At 53.4% G+C, this 19,949-nt stretch overlaps 3 protein-coding genes across 3 annotated transcripts in view; 2 read left to right on the forward strand and 1 right to left on the reverse strand.

Annotated features, from left to right (window-relative positions):
• Nucleotides 1–6,041, reverse strand: part of CES2 (carboxylesterase 2) — a 16,563-nt gene extending 10,522 nt beyond the window's left edge. The window contains 2 exon segments of the mRNA XM_031657975.1: nt 383–587; nt 5,638–6,041. Coding sequence (XP_031513835.1) covers nt 383–587; nt 5,638–5,965 — 533 coding nt within the window. The 5' untranslated portion in view covers nt 5,966–6,041.
• Nucleotides 6,042–6,663: 622 nt separating this feature from the next.
• On the forward strand, nt 6,664–9,009 carry CIAO2B (cytosolic iron-sulfur assembly component 2B). The gene is made up of 5 exons (XM_003917006.5): nt 6,664–6,856; nt 7,013–7,092; nt 7,340–7,465; nt 8,245–8,290; nt 8,767–9,009. The coding sequence occupies exons 1-5, from the start codon at nt 6,712–6,714 to the stop codon at nt 8,862–8,864; spliced, it is 495 nt and encodes a 164-aa protein (XP_003917055.1). The 5' UTR covers nt 6,664–6,711; the 3' UTR covers nt 8,865–9,009.
• A 5,688-nt stretch (nt 9,010–14,697) lies between these two features.
• On the forward strand, nt 14,698–19,380 carry RRAD (RRAD, Ras related glycolysis inhibitor and calcium channel regulator). The gene is made up of 5 exons (XM_003917005.5): nt 14,698–15,568; nt 15,783–16,167; nt 17,168–17,241; nt 17,367–17,571; nt 18,722–19,380. Exons 2-5 carry the CDS (start codon nt 15,798–15,800, stop codon nt 18,997–18,999), a joined length of 927 nt encoding a protein of 308 aa, XP_003917054.1. The 5' UTR covers nt 14,698–15,568; nt 15,783–15,797; the 3' UTR covers nt 19,000–19,380.
• The last annotated feature ends 569 nt before the right edge of the window (nt 19,381–19,949 follow it).

The raw sequence follows: 19,949 nt of genomic DNA on the forward strand, positions 1-19,949 counted from the left end.
GCAACATCTGCCACTAGAGTTAGGGGCTCCTACAAGGTTCATAGAGCCAACCCAAATCTTCCCCAGAGACACCTGCCACTGGTGGCAGAGAAAGCTTGGCATAACCAGAATCTGGGGAGATCTGTGTGTCTGTCCCTCCCTTCAGCACCTGGAGCCAATGTCTTCTGAATGCCAAGCTTTAAGCCAGGAGTCTGAGAAGTTATTTGGCCCTCCGGAGCCTCAGCATGGTCATTGGAAAAATGCACGTGGGAATCCACAAAACTCAGAAGGAAAACTGGCTGTGGGGGTTGAAATGAAATGACAACTGCAGCCTAGGTGAGCTCAGCGCACCCCCACCCCTGCCCCAGTGTCTGGAACTCCCTGGACCCCTGGGAGAGCTTACACATCCGGATGGGTGGTTCCATCCCTCACACCACTCCAAGATTCAGGGGGTTCAGGGGGTGCAAATCGCAGCGGACCTAGAGGTGGCTTGGCAAAGGGAATTCCCAGGAAGGTATGGACCCCGGCATCGGCGCCCCTGACATGGACAAGACTTCCCAGCACCTGGCCCGTGTGTGTGGTCCGGATGGGACTGGCAGAGTCCTGGCCTGTGGGCAGAGAGACAGATATCACAGTTGGGTCTGTCCAATCAGTTGCTCTACAGACTGTTGGTATTGCTGCCTCCTTGCCATCCTCAGCTCAGCTCAAGGGATCCTGATATAAACACAGGCTTTACAAACTTCCTGCCTGTAACACTCCCTTCCCACTCTGCCTTCCTGGGCCTGTCTCCATCCTACCAGGCTGAGGCTTCTTGGGGCCCGGCATCATCATTCAGCCCTAGGACCTTCAAACAAGGGGTCACATGCCCTTGTTGGGACTAGAGTGTCCTTTCAATTGTGTGCCAGGTCATGTGACAGTAGGATGATGGTGGGAATTGGACAGGCAAGGTTCCTGTCCTCAGGGATGTCATGTCCAAGGTGGCAAGAAATGACATAAACAAAGCATCCTCCAAACCATGAGTGATGTTGGTGAAAGAGCTACAAGAGAGAAGTATGGCTGTGACTGGGACATAAAAAGCACTGCAGCGGCCTGGGGACCATAGTGGGACTCTGTCTCTGCAAAAAAAATCAAGAAAATAAATTATCGGGGTGTGTTGGTGCATACCTGTAGTCCCAGCTACTTGACCGGCTAAGGTGGGAGGACTGCTTGAGCCTGGGAGGTTGAGGCTACATTGAGCCATGATCAGGTCACTACACTCCAGCCTGGGTGACAGAGTGAGAACCTGTCTCAAAAAAAAGCAAAAACAAAAACAAAAAAGCACAGCCTCTGGGTGTGGTGGTGTGGGCCTGTATTGGCATGGTGGTGTGGGCCTATATTCCCAGCTACTCAGCTACTCAGGAGGCTAAGGCAGAAAGGGTTCCATGCTGCATGAGCTATGATCTGGCCCTTGTACTCTAGCCTAGGCAACAAAGCAAGACACAGTCTCCAACAATAAAAACATAGCATGACTGCTGTAGGGATCAAGGAGGGAGAAAGTGACTGAAAATCACCTAACAGAGAAAATCAGTCCCCTTAATAGATAAAACATTTCTACAAACAAAGAATATGACACCTATACAAAAGGAAAAGCAGCATAAGAATATGTTCAGAATAAGCAATACAAATCAGTATCTCTGAAATAAACAGAGATCTTTACCTCATTCATAGTAAGAGTAATGCACGTTGAATTCTCACTGTGATGTCAACCACTCATTTTGTCGTATCACAAAAAGCAAGGCAACCAGATATTACATATTTTCTTTCAGAAGTACACAGCACCACATGTGAAGTAGTACTCCAAAAAACAAAACAAAATAAAACCTAAAACCCAAATCTGATTATGCCTCTAAAATATAAATACAAGTTTACAGGGTCGACAGGGGACAGAAGAACAGTTAGAAGACTCCGCTGGGAAGCAATCAGCAAAACCTAAATGGTGGGATCCTCTCCAGAACAAATAAAGTGGTTTCTTCAACATGCAACAAAATTTAGAAAGAACATAAAAGAGAGGCAGAAGGTAAATTTGGAGACTGAAAGAGATTCAAGAAACACATAAAAATGACATATGATAATAAGTGTTGGTAAGGAAGCGGAAAACTTGGAACTTTCATACATTGCCGTTGGGAAGGTAAAATGGTGCAGCTGCTTTGGAAAACAGTCTGGCAGTTTTTCAAGGGATTAAACATAGAGTTGCAATATGACTCAGCAATTTCATTTCTAAGTATAAATCCAAGAGAATTGGCGGGACATGGAGGCTCACGCCTGTAATTCGAGCACTTTGGTAGATCAAGGTGGGCAGATCACCTGCGGTTAGGAGTTTGAAACAAGCCTGGCTGATATGATGAAACTCTATCTCTACTGCAAACACAAAAATTAGCCATGTGTGGTGGCGTGTGCTTGTAATTCCAGCTACTTGGGAGGGTGAGGCATGAGGATCCCTTGAACCTAGGGGGCAGACATTGCAGTGAGCCTGGACGACAGAGTGAGACTCTGTCTCAAAAAAAAAAAAAGAAAAAAAGAAATGCCTACCAATTTGCAAAGTAGGAACCTTATTTGAATCCTGATTTTAAAAAAAAAACAAACTTGTATTAATACAAGTATCATTTATAAACATTAAAAGAATATTCGATTATATATTTGATTAAATTGAGAACAGTATGTTATGGAAATACACACATACATTTATGTTACTTTTGTTTTAGTAGGACATGATGAAAAATTTACAGATGGTATGATATCTGGGATTTGTTTCAAATAACGGTGCAAGGGGGAGGTGGCCATCCAGAAAACACCCGGTTATATTCAACCTGAGAAAGCTGATTTAAAACAAAAACAAAAACAAGATCTTCGTCACTGCTGAAGGTGGACAACGGGTACGTTGGGTTTGGTACATTACTCTTTCTACCTCAGACTTGGCTCATCCCTTGGTGCTGTGCAGTCCTCTAGCAGCCTTGACCCTCTCTGTGCCTCAGGAAGTTTCACCTGCTATAGTTATTCCCACCAGCTCCCACCGACCTGGCACCTTCCCTTTTGGAATCTCAGGTTCTGTTTCTGTAGGGTTTGGGAAATCTGAGCCCATTTCCATAATAAAAAGTCCAAACACAGGCCAGGCGCAGTGGCTGACGTCTGTAATCCCAGCACTTTTGGAGGCTGAGGTGGGTGGATCACTTAAGATTAGGAGTTCAAGACCAGCCTGGCCAACATGGTGAAACCCCATCTCTACCAAAAGATACAAAAATTTGCTGGGTATGGTGCCGTGTGCCTGTAGACCCAACTATTTGGGAGGCTGAGGCATGAGAATCGCTTGAACCCACCAAGCAGAGGTTGCAGTAATTCGAGATGGCACCACTGCACTCAAGCCTGAGCAACAGAGTCAGACCCTGTCTCAAGAAAAAAAAAAAAAAAAGTCAAAAAACAAAACAGCCTTAGGGAGCTAATGCCACCCTACACCTGTCAGTTTAACATGGATCAATATGTTTGATGCCACCTGGTGTGGGTGAGGCCGGGCTCAGTAGACATTTACAGGCACCAGACAGGACATTTTAACAATGTCTCCAAGTCAAAAGGCCCACTCCTCTCCCCAGTAACACGCTCCTGCACACAATTCCTTGCTGGAGGGGATGTCTATCCAGGTAATTCCCTGTGGCCACTGATGCCTGATGGTTGTTACAGCAAAGGACATCACCTGCTGAAATGTCCCTGGTTAGAGACCTGTTACATCAACTCATGTAATAAAGAGATTCATTACTTGCTTCATCCTTGAGAAGCCCTTCCATTAATCAGTATGAAGAAGCTCCACCATGTAGGGGTGTGTGGAGGCCACCCTATGTGTTAGAAAGTGGAAAAGCCCTGCCCCAGAAGTAGGTGATTTTATGACCATTTAGATGAAAATCAAGGACAAGTACACACATCTTTTCTTGTGTAAATTGCTGGGCACTGTGTGTACTGCAGTGTGAACAGGCAGTTTCCAGTGCATGCCATGGGGACTTTGATGACCCCTCAGGAGAAGCCAGGACTGGTTGGGTAAAAAGAGTACAGCACACATCACCTGTACCCTCCTATGGCTTGTCAATTATTTTTTCCTGAATGTGGGTCCAACCCAAAATTGTGTGTGTGTGTGTATGTGTATGTGTGTATATATTGCCAGACAAGGTCTCCATCTGTTGCCCAGGCTGGAGTGCAGTGGTGCGATTACAGCTCACTGCAGCCTCAGCCTCCTAGGCTTGAGATCCTCCCATCTCAGCCTCCTGAGTAGCTGGGAGTACACATGTGTGCCACCATGCCTGACTCTTTTTTTTTTTTTTTTTGATAGAGACAAGTCTTGTTGCCCAAGCTGGTCTCTAACGCCTAGCCTTAAGTGATCCTCCCATCTCCATCTCTCAAAGTGCTGGGATAACAGGTGTGAACCACTGTGCCTGGCCCAAAATATTTTAAAAGGTAGCCATCTGTGAGGCCGGGCAAATCTTCATGCCTGGGCTCCTGGTGAATTCTAGAATGTGGTGAAGGGCAGGAATGAGAGGAAGCCCTGCAGGAGTGCATCATGGGGCGGGGGGAGTATGGACTCCACCTGGGCAGATTAAATTGGGAAAGGCTCAGGAGAGACAGTCAGATCATACACTTAGGAGAGTTTCGGGTGAGAGGACCAAAGGCCGAAACACTCCCGGAGTTTCTGATAAGGGCCTGGAGAAGCCTGGCAGGCACACAGAGCCATCATCTTTGCCCCGGAAGCCAAGTTGTGTACTTGCCCAGGATGAGGTAAATGGCGTGAGGGACACCACGAGCTCTTCGGCATTTTTTTTTTTAAGACAGATTTTTGCTTTATCACCCAGGCTGGTGGAGTGCAGTAGTGCGATGAAGGCTCACTGCAGCCTCAACCTCCCCTGCTAAAGTGATCCTCCCACCTCAACCTCCCAAGCAGCTGGGACTACAGGTCACAGGCCACCACAGCCCACTAATTTCTTTTAATTTTTTGTACACTCTGAGTCTCACTATGTTGCCCAGGCAGGCCTCCAACTCCGGGGCTCAAGCGATTCTCCCCCTCGGTCTTCCAAGGGGTTGGGATTACAGGCGTGAGTCAATCGCACCCAGCCACTTCGGCCTCTTGGATCTGCTTTAGGATCTGACACCCGGGGGCTTCTGTTCCCCAAGGACCACTAACCTTGTCTGAGGCCCCTTTGGAGGAGTCAGGGCGCCCCCCTGGCTAAGGACGCAACACACTCAGAGCCAGATGCTTTGAAAAGCTGTTATTGTTATTATCGGCCAGCAGCACCGGCTACGGCCACAATCATAAGAGGGAAATGGACGGAATCCCCGCACCCCCAATCCCTCACCCACTCCCACCCAGGGCTGCCGACCCTGCCTGGCATGTCCTGGCGCTCCTGGGGCCCCTGTAGTCCGCTGGCTCCTCACCGTGGTGTCCCGCAGCCAGAACCTTTCCGCGCTTCTAGGAGCCCACCTTGGGTGGCTGGGAGGCATCGCGTGGGGCTCACGAGTTCCACGCTGTCATCTCCACCAGCTCCCACCTCCCAGGCGCCTTCCCTCCCGCACTGTCAGGTTCTGCCTCCGCAGCATTTGGCAGATCTGACCCCAGTCCCTGTCGCCCCTCCGCGGGAGCCTCACCCTGGCCCTGGACGAGAAGCAACAGGAGCCCACAGGCCACCGCACTCAGCCGCGCGCGAAGTCGGTGCAGCCGCATGGTCGGCTCGCTGGTCTCGGTTCGCTGCCGGTGGACACGCTGCTGTTCACCCAGAGACTGCCCCGGATTTGGCCTCGCCCAGCCTCGGAGTTTGGACTGGGCAAAGAGTGCGCGGGGTGCGCTGGCTTGGGCCAGGAAAAGGTGGGTCTGGCAGGAGTTCAGGATCCCCACAGATGGAGAAATGGGAAGGAACTTGATCGGGGTGAAGGAACCGCTTGAGCAAAAGCAGGGAGGCCTGAAGGCGCCCTTCATTCTGGAAACTCCTCCTTGCTTTCGGGACTCAGTCTCCTGGGTTCCCCATCAGGTCCCTCATCCCCTTACAGTCCAGGGTCTGAGGGTCTCCGCGGTCCCCTCCCTACTCAGTCATGCCCTTCTTTCGAAACGTACACGTGACCGCGGCACTTCTTAAGGAGCGCCCCCCTTTGCCTCTGTGGCTTTCAGTTTCCTCACCTCCCGCGGAGACCACGGCCATGGTCATTTATCCACTTGACAAACATTTCACGAGCGCCTGCCGGTCCGAGCGATGAGGACACCGTACTCCCGGGCCTATGGTGCAGCAGGGGACCCAGGCGGCTCACCAGGAGGTCCCGAGACACAAGGAGCCCTGCCAGGCCAGAGGCGACCAACCGTCGTGGATACGGGAGCTCTCGGCCGGCCCGACTTCCCGGAGGAGGCGGTGTGGGGACCACCTCCGACCGCCTTTTGTGCCCCCTGAGACCTGGCTCTGGCCTCTACGTTTCAGCCCGCTATGGGCTCGCATGACCCAGCGCCACCGGGGTCCCTTCTCAGCGCCTTTGCTCCAGCGACCATCACGTTCCCGGGTCCGCGCAGCCAGCATCGTGGTCACCGTTTCTCTCACACCTCAGGCGGAGAACCCCCAACGCGGCGTGTCCCTCGTGCGACCCCGTCGCCACGCCACGCCCCCTTCCTGTTCTCCGGAAGTGCGCGGGTAGGAGCGGAAGCGTACGCCCGCTAGGGTTGGCTGTGGTGATTCCGCGATGGTAGGCGGCGGCGGGGTCGGCAGCGGCGGCCTCCTGGAGAATGCCAACCCCCTTATCTACCAGCGCTCCGGGGAGCGGCCTGTGACGGCGGGCGAGGAGGACGAGCAGGTTCCCGACAGCATCGATGCACGCGAGATCTTCGATATCCGCCGCTGCTGGGCGCGGGAGGGTTCCGGGGGCTTGCGGTCGGGGGAACAGTGATGTCCAGCGGCTGGTGGAGCCGCATCCCAGCTGGGCGTTCCTGGCAGAAAGTTCTGAGCGGGCAAGGGCGCAGAGTCCCTTTTCCTTCACTTCCCACATCTGATTCGCTCCATCAATGACCCGGAGCATCCACTGACGCTAGAGGAGTTGAATGTAGTAGAGCAGGTGCGGGTTCAGGTGAGTCACTTCCAAGGGGAGCGAATTGCTCCAGAGAGTCAGAAAGGTTTCTGTGCACCAGGAGCTGGCGTGCTCTCCGCTCACGGACACCGAAGGGTATCTGTGGGAAGGGAGATTGTTCTGCTTATTTTATGGGTGTTGAAGCTGAGGCCCATGGAAGTTGGATGATTTGCCCAAAGCAACAAACTAAGAAGAGGGGCCTTGGGCTGAGAGTGGTTGACTCTTGACATGTTCCCTCCATAACCAGGTTAGCGACCCCGAGAGTACAGTGGCTGTGGCCTTCACACCAACCATTCCGCACTGCAGCATGGCCACCCTTATTGGCCTGTCCATCAAGGTCAAGCTTCTGCGCTCTCTTCCTCAGCGTTTCAAGGTCAGTTGGAGCTGAGCCTCGGGAGTGGGACCAGGCATTGAGGATCTACTGCTGAGGATGGGGACTGGGAGAGCATGAACATGGAGAGGACATCAGAGTGGGGCCTGGAAGGATCCCAATTAGCAGAGAGGAAACTGGGAGGAAGCTTTTCAAGTCGATATGACAAGAATAAAGATCTGAGCTGGAAAGTGGAGAAAAGTATTGAAGAGTGTGGCAGGAAGGGCAGCAGGGAGCTGCAGATGGGTTTGGACCAGGGATGGGGCACAGGCAGGCCTTTAAATCAGCAGTAGTGGGCAAGTTCTTTGGATAGAATTGGAATAGCTAGGGCCGGGCACGGTGGCTCACGCCTGTAATCCCAGCACTTTGGGAAGCTGAGGTGGGTGGATCACCTGAGGTTAGGAGTTGGAGACCAGCCTGGCCAACATGGTGAAACCTCATTTCTACTAAAAATACAAAAATTAGCGGGGCGTGGTGGCGTGTGCTGTGGTCCCAGCTACACGGGAGACTGAGGCGGGAGAATCAAATTGAACCTGGGAGACAGAGGTTGCAGTGAGCTGAGATCGCGCTACTGCACTCCAGCCTGGGAAAGACTCATTCTTGGAAAAAAAAAAAGAATTGGAATACCTGTGGATGGGTTTGGGGTGCAATGGAAGGGCCAGAGTCCAAAGGTATGATTAGGAGGAAGGATCAGCTGGAGATGGTGCCTGAGGGTTTGGGGGCTGCAGGGAAAAGCGTGGGTCAGTGGGTGGGTGTTCAGGCCCTGGTTATCTCCCTCCCAGATGGACGTGCACATTACTCCGGGGACCCATGCCTCAGAGCATGCAGGTAAGGGTGGACTGGTGGTGAGGGTATTGGCCCAGGCACCCTAAGCAGTCTGAGGCTTCCCCTTTGCCCAGGAGTCTATCAGCAAGACAGGGAATGGGTAACTTCGTGAGTGAAATTGCCAGAGACTCCTCAGTGTAGGTTATAGCCTAGACCAAAGCTGGCCTGACAAGAATCTCCTGTGCTTACCATGTCCTCTTCCCCCAAATCCCTTTCACCAAATATACAGGACCAGAGTGTGCCAGACTTCAGCAGCGTGGGAGGCAGCCAGGGGGAGGGATCCTAAGAAGGCAGGCTAGGTGGGCTCAGGTGGTTGAAGTAGCCTGATCAAGGTGTGGGGTCCTGGGAAGGAGGTGACAGGAGGGCTCTGTTGCTGCAGGGGACATATCCTATACAGAGGTTCAGAGGTAGGGCTGGCTAGCACTCTGGCCAGAGCCTAGCTTTGACTCTGCCTTCCCCACACTCTCCTTCCCACCTAGTGAACAAGCAACTTGCAGATAAGGAGCGGGTGGCAGCTGCCTTGGAGAACACCCACCTCCTGGAGGTTGTGAATCAGTGCCTGTCAGCCCGCCCCTGAGCCTGGCCTTTGGCCCCTCAACCTGCATGCTGGTGTCCTGGTCCCAGCTCCTGCCAGGGCTCTTACCCTTGTTTTCTTGAATCACTCACAATGAGAAACTAACATTTTGCTTTTTGTAATAAAGTTAATTTATATTCAGTTCCCAGCATGCTTTGGTGTCTTTCATCTTGGTGGAGTCCTTTGGAGTTTGAGGGAGGATGGTGGTGGTAAGTGCCTCTGAAGGGTGGTGTACTTGCAACTTTAAGTAAAACAAAATCAAAATGGAAAGAGTAGTGTATGAATGTGCCTGTATGCTCACCACCACCACTAGAGTCAGTAGTTGTTGACATATTACACACTGGCCTTATTTATGTGTGCATATATAAACATCAGTATATTTCGAGTAAGCTGCAGAGACTTGACTCTTCACTTTGAAGTACTGCGGCTCCCTCTAGATGAGTAAGCCTGTATAGCCACAATACTTTCATCTGATCAGAAAATGAACGGTTCCTCAACACCAACTAATACCCAGGCATATCTGGATTTCCCTAATGTGTCATTCATAGTTGTTTTTGTTTTGTTTTTGAAACAGGGTTTTACCCTGTTGCCTAGGCCCAGGTGCAGTGGCAAGATTGTAACTCACTGCAGCCTCCAACTCCTGGGTTCAAGCAATCCTCCAGCCTTGGCCTCCCAAGTAGCTTGGATTAATACAGTGGCACAGTTATACCTTTCTGCAGCCTTGACCTCCTGGGCTCAAGCGATCCTCACACCTCAGCCTCCCGAATAGCTGGGACTGCAGGCATGTACCACTGTGCCTGGCTAATTTTTAATTTTCTTGTAGAGACAGGGTCTCCCTAGGTTGCCCAGGCCGGTCTCTAGCTCCTGGGCTTAAGTGATCCTCCTGCCTCATCCTCCCAAAATGTTGGGATTACAGGTATGAGCCACCCCAACCAGTCCAATTTAAAAATTTTATTTATTTTATTTTTTGGTAGAGATGAAGCCTTGCTGTGTTGCCCAGCCTGGTCTCAAATTCTTGTCCTCAAGCAATTCTCTCACCTGGTCTGCCAAAGCACTGGGATTACAGGCTTGAGCATCACACCTAGCTGTTTTTCAGTTTTTTTAATTCAAAAAAACATTTTATCAAGAGGTAGTGTATTGCTCTGCCACCAGGGCTGGAGTGCAGTGATGCGATCAGCGCTCACTGTAGCCTCAACCTCCTAAGTCCAAGTGATCCTCCTGCCTCAGTCTCCTGAGTAGCTGGGACTACAGGCATGTGCTACCATGCCAGGCCAATTTTTAAATTTTTTGTAGAGACTGGGTCTGCCTATGTTGCCTAAGCTGGTCCCAAACTCCCAGGCTCAAGCCTCACAAAGTGCTGGGATTACAGGTGTGAACCAACACACCTGGCCCTTTGTCTTTCTTCACAGTGATTTTTTGGAAAAGTTCAGAGAAGTCCCAGTTCTGCAGTCTGATTTGTTCCTGATTTGTGTTGCCTGTAACGGGAAGTTGGTCTAAAGGCCTCAATGAGTCCAGGTTTGAGCTTTTTGATGAAAATCCTGCCCAGGAGTGGCATATATCTTTTATAAATCCACTAGTCGTGTGATGCCAGCTTTTCCTGCTGTTAGTGATGCGCCGTCTGGTCCCTGGTAAGGGCGGTGACATCAGACTTCTCTGTTGAAGGGAACCTGAGACACCTTCTTGGTCAGCTCTCCCAAAGGCGTGTGTCACCCGCAGTGTTGAGTAAGAGGGAAGCTCAGCACCATGAAGTGATAGGCTCGGGTCTAAGGCCTCTGTCTCCCCTTGCCCAGATTGCATTTGGTCACCTGGACAGACTGTAGGGCTTAGACCTTGGCTTAGCTGGTTAGGATCGCTTTCCCAGGGGGAACATCCTTCCTGCCTTAGTCTCATTCTCTGAGGATAAATGGCAATATTAAGAAGCAGTGCCCAACCCTACTCCATCCCTACTGAGACTCAGATGTGATTGTGGGCAGAGAAGCCTCAGTAGGGATCTGGCCATTTTGCAGATCTGTTCTTGAGTGCCTGCTGACAGCATTGAGCCTATCCTAAGAGTGGAATTCAGCTGAGGGCTTTACACTTACTATCTAGTCCTCCATCTAGCCCTATGCAGCAATTGCTATCCTCTCTCTCTCTGTTTTTTGTTTGTTTGTTTGTTTTTTGTTTTTTTCTTTTCTTTTTTGAGACACAGGATCTTGCTATGTTGCCCAGGCTGGAGTATGGTGGCTATCCATAGGTATGATTATAGCACACTACAGCCTTGAATGCCTGGGTTCCAGGGATTCTCTTGCCTCAGCCTCCTGAATACCTGGGACGACAGGCGTGTGTCATCATGCCTAGCTTGCTATTCTTTTTTTATCCCAAATTTTTAGGACAGGAAATGGTTTTCTAGAAGAAATGTAGTTAGACCTCCATTATCCATGGGTTCTATATCCATGGGTACAACCCACTATGGATCCAAAATGTAGTTAGGCCTAGGATGACTGTGTCTGTACTGGACATGTACAAACGTTTGTTCTTGTTTTTATTCCCTAAACAACGCAGTCTAACGACAACTTACATAGCATTTACATTGTATTAGGTATTACAGTAGTAATCCGGAGATGACTTACAGTATATAGAAGGATGTGCAGAGGTTGCATGCAGATACTATGCCATTTTATGTAAGAGACTTGATCTCAGCCACTGAAGTTGAGTTTAAAAAATAAAGTAAAAAAATACATGTAAAGGAGTTGAGTATTCATGGATTTTGGGATTCATGGGGATCCTGGAACCAATCCCCTGTGGATACCAAGGGACAACTCTGATTTACTTCTCAAGACGTCTAGCCGGGCACCGTGGCTCACATTTGTAATCCCAGCATTTTGGGAGGCTGATGTGAGAGGATCGCCTGAGCCCAGCAGTTTGAGACAAGCCTGGGCAATACAGCAAAATCCTGTCTCAAAAAAATTTTTTTTTTGTAATTAGTGGGGAATGGTGGTGCACACCTGTGGTTCCAGCTACTCGGGAGGCGGAGGTGGGAGAATCGCTTGAGCCCAGGAAGTTGAGGCTGCAGTGAGCTATGATTGTGCCACTGCACTCCAGCTTGGGTGACAGCAAGACCCTGTCTCAAAAAAAAAAAAAAAAAAAGAAAAAAGAAAAAAGACTTCTGGCTAGGGAGTAAAGGAGGCCCTGAGCAGCTTGATAGGTGCTGTGCAGCTGGCAGGGGGCGCCATTGCCTGCAGAAGGAGCTAAGCCTATCCTGAACTCCAACTCCTATTGTCCCCACTCAGCTCACTCTTAGGAGGGAATGTCCTCGTCACCTAATGACCAAGAGGAGGTGCTGGATCTGGCTACCTGAGATCAGAGTGGTGAAGCCATCAGCCCCTGTTGCCCAGAGCTGCTTCATCTGTAATAGGGGGATAGTCATGGCAATCTCTTGGGACTGCTTTTGGGAGATTTAAATGGGTCTAGGCCTAGCTCTGATGATCTAGGCACTGTATCCCACACAGATGAGGAAGCTGAGGTCTCCAGAGAGGCAGGGTGAACAGCTGGACTTCAGGGAGCCTTCCCAAGCTGAAGGCCTCACACCCTGCGACGTGTGTACCTTCTGCCCGACAGTCCCTGTCTGAGGTGGCCATGGTGTCTGTGTTGAGCTGGGGACGAAGGGAGTCATGGGGGCGGCAGGTGTGGTTGAGTCATTCGGCTGGCTTCCTGGCAGCCAGGCCATCGTGGGTGAGGGACACCAAACTGCTCATGCCACAGCTGATGTATCAGATAGTCCCCTTGTCACTCTTGACTCAGCTGTGCCTGGCCCCCCCTGCAGGGCCACCATCTGTGCATCCTGGGCCAGTGCCCAGGGAACTTTCTGGAACCCCAGATGCTATCTAAGGACATGGGTACAGGGGGTGGTGAAGTTTGAGGTTCCTGAAACCCTCTACCAGGTATGTCTGGCTCTGCTGTTTCTGGCCTGTGACCCCTCAGGCCTTGGTTACCATGTCTACAAAATGGGAACAACAAATCATAGCTGAGTTTGACCCAGGGATTAGATGACATGTATGAACATGCCCAGCCATATCTATTTTTGCTCATCATCCTGCCCCCAGCACAAGGGCCTGGCACACAGTAGGTATTTAGTACAGTTTAGTGGAATGAATGAATGCATTGGGCCTTAGAACACAGCAGAGGCCCCGGGGCCTGAAGGCTGTGGTGTGAGGTGGGGGTGGGGACACTGAAGCCCAGCCCAGTTCCCTCTGCAACATCTTGTCACCTGAGGGAGGGGGAAGAGTGTGGGGTCCTACAGAGAGGAGGCATGGGTATGGGGCTAGGGGAGAGGTATCTGCATTGTTCCTGAGACCTCTGCCCCACTCCTGGACAGACCACTGTCCTGGAGAGAGTGGAGCAGAAACAGGAGAGGGAACACAAATTCACCTAACCTGCCCCATCCAATCAAGGATGATGATGATAAACGTGCTCTTAGTGAGATATTACTGTGTGCCCGACTTGAGCCAACTACTGTTTTGTCTCATAATAACTGTCAGGAAGAGATGATCCCTGTTCTACACAGGAGAAACTGAGGCTCAGCCTAGATAAATGGACACAGGTGAAACAGCTAGCAAGGGGCACAGCTGGGATCTGAAGCCCAGGCCAATCTAGGGGTGGTTCTAGCCTCAATTTATTCCTCCTGAGCAGCCATGCTCAGCCCAGATTGCTGGGAGGACCAGGTGGTGGGAGTGGGGGTGTCTCAAGGTCGTGTCCTGGTGTTAATCTCTGGGGCCCCTGGCCATATCTAGCTTGTGGTGAGTGTCTCTGGACTGTTGGAGCAGCCACTGGAATGCCTGGGGCTTGAGTGGCCCTTTGTGGATGCAGTTCCCTTGGCAATGAAGAAACACTGCTGAGGTCAAGAGCTCAGATTGCCAGAGGGGAAACCCAGCCCTGCTTCTTTGCATGGCCCCCTGCTGGGAAGGGCCACAGCTACCCCCCACCCTCACCCTCTGCCAGACACCCAGAGGCTCTTTCCAGGTGCACAGTTGTGGGGTTGGATGGGACACAGGCAGCCCAGCCAGGATTCCTCATGGGAAGTGTGTGCTGGCTCTTTAGACTTGTCTGCTAATGGGAGGCTCTGGCTATAACTCCCTCTTCCCACTGGAGTTCGTTCAGGAAGCCAGAATCAGCATGGGGATGCCTAGGCCTCCAAGATCCCCTAGGACCATGGGCAGGCCACCCCTCAGCCCAGCTTTTGCCTACTTTGGAGACCTCAAGGACAAGAGGGCCCTAATCTTACCAAGCCAGGCCTTCCTCAATCCAAGGCCTTCTTAGGCGTTGCCAAGGAAACAGATGCAGCAGCCAAAGAGCCTGGCCCAGGTCTCCATGACAACCTACCACAGCCCACCAGGGTCTATCCATCTGTTATGTCACCTGAGCCCCAAATGGGTGCCCTCCCAACCCCACCACACTTGTCACAATCAGATGTCACAGTCTGATAGCAGGTCCCTGTCACAAAATACCTCACAGCCTGACCTGTAACCCTCACACCACTGAGAGATGAGCAAGGAGCTAAGACACTCCTCATACCTTGACCACACGCTGTGTTTATGCCCCTCTTGGGTGGGGGTCTGAACCTCCAGGCCCTAGATGTGCCCTGGGCAGCTGGCTCAGCCTGCAGCTAGAAAGAAGAAGGGAGACCTTGGCGACTCAAAATGGCTGGCTCCTGCTGGCATTCAACACCCATTGGCCTGGATTTCCCCAACTCTGGGCAACTTCCAGTCCAGAAGCAGAATAACCAGAGCCAGGGCCAGGGCCAGGGCCAGGGCTGGGACAAATTATTTTTAGCAGAGTTGCTGGCAGCTGCCTGGTGGGTGCTGGGAGGTGGGATGGGGACTGAGTTTAATCCCTTCCCTCTTCTGGGCTGGGGTTTCCTCCCCAGGAGTCAAGCAGGTACCTCCACCTGCAACACTGTCAGAGCCGCCCCCACCCCCAGCAGCCCTCTCAGGGCCCCCAGGGGCTCACGGGGTGACACCAACCCTCACCCTGAAGAGTAGGCTCATTAGGGAGAATCTTCAACTCCAGGATGGGGAGAGAGTGGAAAGGATTTTGTGTGAAATGACACCCCCTAAATTCCAGCTCAGACCTGAACCTCTGGGGAGTGGGTGTCATGGGCAGAGAAGAGGGATCTCTGTCCAGCCTGTAACTCGTTTACTTGCTAAGAGGAAGAGCGGCGACTTGGGGAGAGGGAAGGGAGAATTCACTCTCACGGGGCCAGACCGAATTCTTCTCCTAAGGGCCGTTGCTGCTCTTGGCTGGTTGAGTTTACCCTGCTGCCTGCCTCCGCATCACGTACTCCCCCCGCAGCCTCGCGCTCTCTCTCCTCACACACACACTCAGCCCTGGACCTTGCCTACCAGTCAGCCCCTCTATTCCCAGACAGCTACTGCTCCTCCCCTGGCGGGTAGGGCGGGGTGTCGGGTGTGCGAGGTCCGAGGAGGAGGGTGGGGGATTCCCCTGGTGGGAGTGGACAGACACGTCAGCCCCCGCAGCAGCGTGAACCGGGGGCGGGAGCGGGGGCGGGTGGAGGCTTAAATAGGCGACTCTGGAGCCAGAGCCCAGTGCGGGCTGAGAAGGCGGTGGCTGCAGCAGCAGCGGCGGCGGAGACCCAAGAGTCCGAGTCCAGACTACGAGTGGGTGGCATCCTAACCCGGATCCTAGTCCTGAGCGTGTCTGTGTGCGAGTGGGTGAGTGTCTTGGCGGAACGGGGTCGGGGCGGCTGCAGATAGATGCGCCAGGTCCGGAGGGGTCCCGGGTGAGGGCGCCGCGACCTCGGGGCTGGGGGAGGGCTGCGGCGGGACCTCCGCCCGAGCATCCCGCCTGACTCCAGGTTGGGCAGGTGCGCCCCGGGTCCCGCCTCCCTCACGGCTTACACGGTCACCCGGGTTCCTGCTCCCTTAGACGGCCCCGGACACGATGACCCTGAACGGCGGCGACAGCGGAGCGGGCGGGAGCCGCGGCGGGGGCCGGGAGCGCGAGCGCCGTCGGGGCAGCACGCCCTGGGGCCCAGCGCCGCCGCTGCACCGCCGCAGCATGCCGGTGGACGAGCGCGACCTGCAGGCGGCGCTGGCCCCCGGGTCCCTGGCGGCGGCTGCGGCCGGGACGGGGAATCAGGGTCCCAGGCTGGACTGGCCCGAGGACTCTGAGGACTCACTCAGCTCGGGGGGCAGCGACTCTGACGAGAGCGTTTACAAGGTGCTGCTGCTGGGGGCGCCCGGCGTGGGCAAGAGCGCCCTGGCGCGCATCTTCGGCGGTGTGGAGGATGGTCCCGAAGCAGAGGCAGCAGGTGAGCGGATCGAGCTGTTCGCGAAAGGGGAGATCCCGGGGCTAGGACTGAGGGCTGAGACCAGGACTCAAAGCCGCAAATACCATGGAAGAATTTATTATTATTATTATTATTATTATTATTATTATTATTATTATTATTTTGAGACGGAGTTTCGCTCTTTCGCCCAGGCTGGAGTGCAGTGGCGCGATCTAGGCTCACTGCAACCTCTGCCTTCGGGTTTCAAGGGATTCTCCTGCCTCAGCCTCCAGAGTAGCTGGGATTACAGGCGCCCACCACCACGCCCGGCTAATTTTTGTGTTTTTAGTAGAGTTGAGATTTTACCATGTTGGCCAGGCTGGTCTCGAACTTCTGACCTCGTGATCCACCCGCCTTGGCTTCCCAAGGTGCTGGGATTACAGGCGTGAGCCACCGCGCCTGGCCAATACTGTGGAATTCTATTCGTGTTTTCAGAATCACGCTTCTACCTACTCATTTCATAAATGGGGAAAGGAAAGGAGAAGGGACACCCCCCGGCCTTTGGTAGGGAAGAAATGCCCAGAGTAGAAGGCCAGGGCATAGATATGGCTGCTCTGTGGGATGGGACCGGACATCCCTCCCTGCCTATCAGGTACAGGTCAGAGTTTCGAACCAGAGGGATTTCTAAGAGAGGAGCCCTAGGTGGCCAAGGTCCCTAGGGAGCGGGACAGTCACTATTCTTACTCAGGCCACTGGGTCAGAGCCACCTTGGGACCCAGGCAGCAGGAGGACAGGGGGCATTGGAGCAGCCACCTGGGACATTGCTAGCTTGGGGGGCATGTGGGTAGAGGTCAGGCACACCATGCCCTCCAGCCCCCACTTCCCTGCCTGGCACTGCTGTTGCCACATACCAGCATTTGCAAGTGGAGTGGAGGATGAGGAGGGCTCTGGGGAGGAGCTGGAGGGTGTGGCCATAACAGGAAACCTGGCAGCAGGGGCTTTGACAGTCAGCTGGTAACCTGTTTACTGGTCTCCTGCCTAGGGCACACCTATGATCGCTCCATTGTGGTGGACGGAGAAGAGGCATCACTCATGGTCTACGACATTTGGGAGCAGGTAGGGTACAGGCTGAGACCCAGGGCAGGGGAGGGAGGAGTGAGTTGGGGTAGGGGTCTGGGAGTGCCAGGCTTGTGTCAGGGTCATGAGGACTGTTGGGCAGACTATGTGTGTGTGTTCCCCAGGACGGGGGCCGCTGGTTGCCCGGACACTGCATGGCCATGGGGGATGCCTATGTCATCGTGTACTCAGTGACGGACAAGGGCAGCTTCGAGAAGGCCTCAGAACTGCGGGTCCAGCTGCGGCGTGCACGGCAAACAGATGATGTGCCCATCATCCTTGTGGGCAACAAGAGCGACCTGGTGCGCTCTCGTGAAGTCTCGGTGGATGGTGAGTAGGCGGCAGGTTGCAGGGGGAGGGAGTGCCCAGCTGGGCCCTGATATAGGCAGTCTTGGCTCAGCTTGAGTCCCTGGGGATCATCAGAGGCTAAAAATGTTCAGAAAGAAAACTGGCGGGGAGGGAAATGGGAGAGAGCCGGTGCCTGCTCACAGGGCTCCAGAAGGCCCCAGAGGGGTGGGGAAAGAACCAAATCTGATAGGAGAGCTGGGGGACCGCAGGGCCCTCCTCTCCTGCCCCTCTTGGTCCTGGCCTGGCTGGTTTCGGGGTAAGTGGGTGGAAGAGAGTGTAGGGGAACAGGCCAGGAGGTCAGAGTCCTAGGTCTCGGCCATTCTTACAGTAGACTTGGCCCTGGGGAAGACCCGTCCCACTTGGCCTCAGCATCCTTTCCTATGGGTCCTGGTACTGAGCTCCTCAGAGGAACCCAGCAGTGACTTGGTGACCTTGCCCATGCAACCCCAATCCACTGCATCATTCATCATGATATAACCTCTAATTAAAAACTACTAAGTTGTGCCAGGCGCAGTGGCTCACGCCTGTAATCCCAGCACTTTGGGAGGCCGAGGCGGGCGGATCATGAGGTCAGGAGATCAAGACCCATCCTGGCTAGCACAGTGAAACCCGGTCTCTACTAAAAATACAAAAAATTAGCCAGGCATGGTGGCGGGCGCCTGTAGTCCCAGCTACTTGGGAGGCTGAGGCAGGAGAATGGCGTGAACCCAGGAGGCGGCGCTTGCAGTGAGCTGAGATTGTGCCAGTGCACTCCGGCCTGGGACACAGCAAGACTCTGTCTCAGAAAAAAAAAAACAAAAAACAAAACAAAACAAAAAACTAAGTTGTCCAACATACTTCTTTTTCCTGTGTTTACTACTGTTGTACTTTAAGTATCAGGCTTCAAATTATTCAATAAATGGATCTCCTTTTGAGGGCCACTGTTTTGGGGGCTCCTTAAACGAAGGCACTCTGCCTGCTGGGTGACGCAGCAGGGACCAGTACCCTCAGTACGGGAGCTGGGGTCTCTGTGTTTTGGGGGAGGACCCTGCAAATTCTCGAGTGGCAGTTTCCATGGGTGGCCAGGGTTGGAGGGGACTCCTCACTCACCCACCCTTTATTTACTGGTGCCTGCCTGTCCCCACCCACACAGAGGGCCGGGCCTGCGCGGTGGTCTTTGACTGCAAGTTCATTGAGACATCAGCGGCATTGCACCACAATGTCCAGGCGCTGTTTGAAGGTGTCGTGCGCCAAATACGCCTGCGCAGGGACAGCAAAGAGGCCAACGCGCGACGGCAAGCAGGTACCCGGAGGCGAGAGAGCCTTGGCAAAAAGGCGAAGCGCTTCCTGGGCCGCATCGTAGCTCGTAACAGCCGCAAGATGGCCTTTCGCGCCAAGTCCAAGTCCTGCCACGACCTCTCGGTTCTCTAGGTCCCACCCGCTCTCAGTATGGTGGGAGACGGACGGACGGGTTGGTGGGCTGGCCCAGCCAACTGCCCCAGGTGCCTCAGGGCTGGCTCAGACTCTGGGTCCCTTGGAGCTGCCAGCCGGGTACCCCCAACCTCATGGTCATGGACAGACAGTGTTCCCCAGTGAGGCCAGGCGCCAGTGAGGGCTGGGCCCACAGAGATGCATGCGCAGGCTCATCTGCGTCCCAAGCAGCCGGAGCGCAGCCGCGGGGCAGGCCTGTGTGCCGGGAGAGGACTCTGACTTTTTTCACAACCCGGGTGTGCCTGCCCTGGAGGGAGGCTGTTCAGTGCTGTGGCTATTTGTTTACATGCAGATTTTTGTAATAAAGACTATTTCCTGATATGTCATGGCTGTTGACTGTCTCTCCTCCTATCTGGGCGCTTCAGGAGCTGGAAGGATTTCTGAAGTTGAGGGATGGGGGCTCACTGCCCCACCCTAGTGTGTGGCCATGATGTGTTAATGTGGGGGTCCGGATATAGCCAGCTGGGATGGGCATCGGGTCTGGCTGGGGGTTCAAGGAGCAGGAGACACAAACCCCTCCCAGTCCCTGTTATGCAGACTCTTCTCTTTCTGCGTGGGGCCTGGCATTGCCCAACTGATTGAGGGTTCAATCACCTCACTGTCCATAAAGGGAAACTGAGGCTGCTCAAGGGAGCACATTCTGCCCTGGGTCTCACAACCAGGCAGGAACCCTGAGTCTCACAACCAGGCAGGAACCCTGGGTCTGGCTCCACAGCTGGTATTTCTGCCCTGTTCCCTCTTGAAGGACCGGAATCAGCTGAGGTTGGGGATAGAGAATGCCAAGGGATGGTTTGTGAAGGCACACACAGGCACACTCAGCTCCACATGGCTCCTCCACCTCTTCGCTGGGGTTGAGCTACTGAGGAGGCCCTCACTGTTCTCTCCACCAT

Source organism: Papio anubis, chromosome 18 (genome assembly GCF_008728515.1).
Source record: "Papio anubis isolate 15944 chromosome 18, Panubis1.0, whole genome shotgun sequence".
NCBI lineage: Eukaryota > Metazoa > Chordata > Mammalia > Primates > Cercopithecidae > Papio > Papio anubis.